This window comes from Chiloscyllium plagiosum, unplaced genomic scaffold (assembly GCF_004010195.1).
Source record: "Chiloscyllium plagiosum isolate BGI_BamShark_2017 unplaced genomic scaffold, ASM401019v2 scaf_15031, whole genome shotgun sequence".
In the NCBI taxonomy this organism is placed as follows: Eukaryota; Metazoa; Chordata; class Chondrichthyes; order Orectolobiformes; family Hemiscylliidae; genus Chiloscyllium; species Chiloscyllium plagiosum.
Genome location: NW_025212958.1, coordinates 1 through 5,786, shown reverse-complemented (window position 1 = coordinate 5,786; position 5,786 = coordinate 1). Strand labels below are relative to the sequence as shown.

The 5,786-nt window shown below is 53.1% G+C and overlaps 1 protein-coding gene across 9 annotated transcripts in view; it reads right to left on the bottom strand.

Annotated features, from left to right (window-relative positions):
- The window catches only part of LOC122547510 (ubiquitin-like modifier-activating enzyme 1), a 7,625-nt gene extending 1,951 nt beyond the window's left edge, over nucleotides 1-5,674 (bottom strand). The window contains exons 1-2 of one of the 9 annotated variants that reach the window (XM_043686122.1): nucleotides 5,597-5,674; nucleotides 744-780 (exon numbers count right to left, since the gene is read on the bottom strand). In XM_043686122.1, the coding sequence (XP_043542057.1) occupies nucleotides 744-780; nucleotides 5,597-5,659 (100 nt within the window). In that variant the 5' untranslated portion in view covers nucleotides 5,660-5,674. Of the gene's footprint in view, nucleotides 1-295; nucleotides 320-743; nucleotides 781-1,002; nucleotides 1,108-1,271; nucleotides 1,333-2,096; nucleotides 2,129-2,447; nucleotides 2,594-2,953; nucleotides 3,043-5,123; nucleotides 5,148-5,433; nucleotides 5,563-5,596 lie in introns of those variants that run through there. The other 8 variants (XM_043686119.1, XR_006311017.1, XR_006311014.1 and 5 more) reach the window with 8 other exon arrangements.
- Nucleotides 5,675-5,786: the final 112 nt, after the last annotated feature.

Here is a 5,786-nt window from a genome sequence, read left to right as displayed (position 1 = left end):
GGGGGTGGGGGGGGGGGGGGGGCCCCATGAGTACGAGAGCCGAGCCCGTGCAGAGAGCTGACATTCTGCAGGCGGGTTGTTTTCACCCCACCAAGACAATGAGTTGCATGCAGGTCCCTCGATGGGGGTTTTAAACAAAAAATATAAACGCAGGGTCCAGAAATTAACAAATCGCTGCCAAGTGTTTGGTACCCAGGAAGCGAACAGCTCAGAGCCAGGACTGAGGCCCTGGAGGGGATTAAAAGCTGCAGTTTGCTGCCTCCACACACACACACATCATCAAAACAAAACGCACAGCAATGCTGAACCGGGAATTCCACTGGGATTGCCTGGAGACTGTGACGGTGACTGCGCTACACTAAGGGTGGGGGGGGAAACAGGGAAAGCACGCCCATTCCCCTGGCCTGTGCACCACACGCTAAACCCCCAGAGTCCATGACGGATGCCGAACCAGCAGAGAGAGAAAAAGCGAGAGAGAGAGCGAGCGATAGAAAGAGAGACAAAAAGGGAGAGAGAGAGAAAGAAAGAAAGAGACAGAGAGAGCAAGAGATAAGCAAGGCAGAGTTGACTCAGCAAAACTAATTCACAGCCAACAGGCCAGAAGCTCATCCCAGACAGGAAGAGGCCAGGGGTGACCCAAGTGAGGGGGTCAATATAGAAATGTTGTCACTTTTTTTGGGAAGGTGGGATGCAAAAAAAAAAGAGACCAGGACAAAGTGGGGGCTGTCAGTATTGTTTTTTACCTCCGTTTCCAGAATGTGGGAGAAATGTCTTCATGCACTGAGCAAGCGTTTCAGGGCGGAGGGGTCAAGGCAAATTGGGGGGGGGGGGGGGGTGAAGCAGCTGGATAAAAAAAGGGAGAGGGAGAGGGATATGGAGTGAGAGAGGATGGAGAGAGAGGTTGGTAAGGGAATACCAGCCCTGGAGAGGAGGACACACCGGCATCATTCTGCTTCTGAGGGAGTCATGGCTGAGTGGGGTGGGGAGGGGGTTCCTGCCTACCACACATCCCCTGGGACAGAGCTGGCAGTTCCCAGGACATCCCAGCGCCACAAAGCAATTCAGAAGCAGCAACAGGCCGGAAACATGCATTCGACAGATCCCAGAGGGCTGAAGGGTTCGGCCTAACCAGGTGGTGGTCACGAGGGGGACAACTGCAATTAAATATAGCAGATTTTCATTTTGGAAAGGGGGGGGGAAAAGAGAGAGAGAGAGAGAGACAGAGAGGGAAGAGAGTAAATATATACAGTGCTGCCGGAAAAGGAACATACCAGCCAGCGATACCAGGGCCTAGGATGCAGGCTGCACAGACAATGAATACACATCACCTCCCTTTGTCAGCGCGGCCAGTCAGATCAAACAGAAAAATACACAAAGGCAGTCACGACACAGACTCTGCTCAACACGTCTCGCGGTGCTTCTTTTCACAACAGGCAGTGACCCGATAGCACAGCAGGTAGCACGGCCTGATAGGGACAGGCAGGAATCAGCCCGCTCAGTGACCCGATAGCACAGCAGGGAACACGGCCTGACCAGGGACAGGCAGGAATCAGCCCGCTCAGTGACCCGATAGCACAGCAGGGAACAAGGCCTGACCAGGGACAGGCAGGAATCAGCCCGCTCAGTGACCCGATAGCACAGCAGGGAGCACGGCCTGATAGGGACAGGCACGAATCTTCCCGCTCAGTGACCCGATAGCACAGCAGGGAACACGGCCTGACCAGGGACAGGCAGGAATCAGCCCGCTCAGTGACCCGATAGCACAGCAGGGAACACGGCCCGAGAGGGACAGGCAGGAATCAGCCCGCTCAGTGACCCGATAGCACAGCAGGGAACACGGCCCAATCGGGACAGACAGGAATCAGCCTGCTCAGTGACCCGATAGCACAGCAGGGAACACGGCCTGACCAGGGACAGGCAGGAATCAGCCCGCTCAGTGACCCGATAGCGCAGCAGGGAACAGGGCCTGACCAGGGACAGGCAGGAATCAGCCCGCTCAGTGACCCGATAGCACAGCAGGGAACACAGCCTGATAGGGACAGGCAGGAATCAGCCCGCTCAGTGACCCGATAGCACAGCAGGGAACACGGCCTGACCAGGGACAGACAGGAATCAGCCCGCTCAGTGACCTGATAGCACAGCAGGCTGTGCTGCAGTATGCAGCTAGAGGGGAGGGAAGGAAGGGAGGAGTCTGGAGAGAGGAGAAAAAGATGCAGGGGGCAGGCGTGAGGGGATGGAGAAAGGAGTGAAGTGGATGGGGGATGGGGAGGGTTTGTGGTTTGGGCGAGGAGAGGGGGAGAGTGAGGATGCAAGGGAACGAAAGGGGAAGGGAAGAGGGATGCAGGGGTGGGAGTGAGTTATTTCCAATGGTTCTGAAGCAGCTGACTCCAGCTTCCCTGCCCTCCCCAAGCCCCATCACCCGCACCGAGCGGACCCATTCCTATTACCTCCCCAAGCGGCCGGAAAGCGCCGTGACAGTGAGGGTCAGCTGCCCCTTTGAAACAGCCCCCTCACAGTCAAAAGACCGTATCCAGGAAACCAGAGCAGGCTGGACTCTCAACAGACCAACCCAAATCATACAAAACACCAGCAGCCAGCTCCCTAGCTGACCACAGCGCAGAGGCTTTTACTGACAAAACATCGCTCAAGGTCGTAATTAATATTGCATTAATATCTGCACCCGCCCAGACACACTGGCAGCAGTTTGCAACCGGCTATAGTCGGAATAATTAGCAAGCTGAACTCCCTGGAGAATACTGAAACATGCATCATGGCATCATTTGACAAATCAGTGCTCCCCCGGCCTCGGATTTACAGCTAATATTTTATTCCCGACCAGAGGTAATCGGGAAGTTAGCGATCTGGGGGAAGGTTTGTAGCTCAGGTTCAGGTGCTCGGTGTAAGTTTGCTCGCTGAGCTGGAAGGTTTGTTTTTAGAGATTTGGTCACCATACCCAGGTAACATCAGTGAGCCTCCCCTCAAGCTGAGGGTCCTTTTGGCTCATTAGCCACTGTCTGTTTGTGGGTTACCATGATGCCAAGAGGTTCGAGTTAACTGGAGGTCATTTCAGAGATGTCTTTGATTCAGGTAACGTGGCGAGAGTTTCTCGTCACGATAGGCCTGCTGGTTTGGCTTTCTTGTTGAGAAATCGGTGGACCGTTGTTCTGGAATACGCTGTACAGCTGGGTTTCTTCTGCTCTTTGTAGTTCCTGGGTGCTGCAGGGTGCGGTTGCAATAATGTTCTGATCCAGCTCAGTTTGTGGATGTTGGGATGATCGTGTCTGTGGTTCAGTACTTGGATCGTCGGTGTTGTTTTCCTGTAGTCGCTGGTCTCAAGCTCCCCATTGGCTCTTCACTCTACTGCGACATCTCGGAATGGGTGGCTGTTGTCGCTCTCCTCCGCTTGTGAATTTTATCCCAGTGAGGATATGGCTGGTGCTGTTTTTGGTGGGTGAGCTGCCGCAGTTCAGGGGCTGTAGGTTGACCCACAATGCCCTGCGGGAGGGTGCTCCAGGACTTGGACCCAGCGACACAGAAGGAACGGTGATACACTTCCAAATAATTGGTGCTGTTTTGTGATGACCAAAGGAGTCAGCCACATGGCAGACCCAAAGTCTGGGTTGGATCGTCAGGAGGGCTGTTGGTTGGAGAGTCTCTGCATTACTGCTTCTGCTCGGATATTGATTGGTTTGGAGGCCTTGTTATTGCATGTGAAGTGGGTGCTAAGACACAGGCCCATGTGCATGACGATGTTATCTGGGCTGATGAAGCTGGTGGTGCCTGGTGGATGTGTCTTCACTTTTTCACGTAGCGCAGTCAGTCATTCTTTAGCCAGGTTGATGTTAACGGTGTTACACCAAAGGAGACCATTCTTTCATCTCTTCTCCCTTGGTGCCTATCATGGTGCTCGGGAATTCTTCGGTGGAGTAGCCTCGGTCGTTTCCTCGGCGTCTTAGTTTTCAGTGGAGATCCTTGGCCAGTCTGTACGTTGGTGCTCCAGGTCGCGAGACTACGGGTCAGGACATTGTTTCGACAAATCCGCAAGTGAAAACCCAAACGCAATTCTCACCCCAAGACTACCCACGGGACGGGCTGCAAGGGAGAGCAGTGAGGAAATCACAAGAGGGGCTTCAGGCTGATTTGGACACTTGAGTGGGCATGCCCAAGTGGATGCCATATAACGTTGCTCAGGGTGAAGCCATCCGGTTCAGAAGGAAAACAGAACGGCAGGACACTCAAACGGCGACAGAGAGCGAAACTTTGATGGACAAGGGTGCCCTTGCACACCAGTCTTTGTTAAGAAATGTATTGATGGGAAATGAGCATCGCTGGCTGGGCCAGCCTTTAGTGCCCCGTCCCGAGTAGTTTGGAAGATGCTGAGGATCTTTGTTGAGCTTCTGCAGCGCATCTTCTGGACAGTGCACGCTGCTGCTACTGACTGTTGGTGGTGGATGCTGGTGGACGTGGTGCTCATCAAGGGGGCTGCTGTGTCCAGGAACTTCGAGTGTTGTCAGAGCCGCCCACCGCCCCGTCCGGGGCAAGTGGGGAGCATTCCCTCACCCTCCGAACTCATGCCTTGTCGATGGTGGGACAGGCTTTTATTTTGGGGAGGGACAAAGAGTCAGGAGGGGAGTTACTCACTGCAGGATTCCCAGCCTCTGACCTGCTCTTGGAGCTGTTGTGTCAATGCAAGCCCGGTACAGTTTGGTTTCTCATCAATTGCAATCAAGTTAATCGGGATGCTTGCTTTCAGTTAAGTGGTCAGGAAGAGCGAATAGTGTGCTGACCTGAATTGACCAAGAGGGGTCAAGGGAGTAGGAGCAGGAAGTTTCACAGCAGCTGTACAAGGCCTCGCTGAGACCATATCTGGGATACTGCGTGCAGTTTTGGGGGTCTCCTCAGGAGTGCAGCTCTTTTCCTGGGGGTGGCAGATTGGTCAGGTGAGCAGAGGTCAAAGCCACCAGGCCTGTACTCACAAGAGATGAGAATAATCAGGGGGGGGGGTAATATGACCAAAACACACAGATTCCAACGACACTGGATTCAGGGCTGAGGAGTTGCCGGATCACCGAGCAGGGTGAGCCTGCATTCAGACGGCAGAGACCTTGTGGAGGTCAACTCACCGAACCGAGTCAAGGACGGAAGATGTTGCAGAGGCTGGAGATGGAGGATTAGCCACCATCACACTGAATGGCAGAGTGGGGTCATAACCCTGTGGGACACACTTCCCTCAGGCTTCTGATGGATTTTTGGGGATTTTCAGACTGGAAAGCGGGCTTGGGTCTTTTCGACTGGCGGCTGAGTGGCCTCCAAAACTACAGCTAACAAAGATCACCTTGAAAATACATTCCCCAATCTTATCCGTGTATTAACCCAGAATATTTACCACCTACTTCCTGGCGATCAAGGTTGAGAGAATCATCAAGTACTTACATGCCCTAACTTCTGTTTTCGAGTATACCCATGAGCCGGATTACCCCCAATATTCCTGATGTAACTTATATATCGATATCCTACACACGCGTACACCTCCCCCAACACAGACATTATCCAATTCACCCTCAATGCTAGCACAGACAGTGACCCTGAAGGATACGGTTAATAACACAATGTCTGGGGAGGGAATTCGGGATGGAGAATAAATTCTAGCCCAGAGCATGATGCTGACATCCCTCAAGCAAATCAGATAGAGGATTGAGATTTAGTTTGTAGGAAATTTCTTTGGTTGGTTATCTTTTTCTTTGAAGGATTATTTGTGAAGAGGGGAGGGGGAAGGGGAAGCGAGG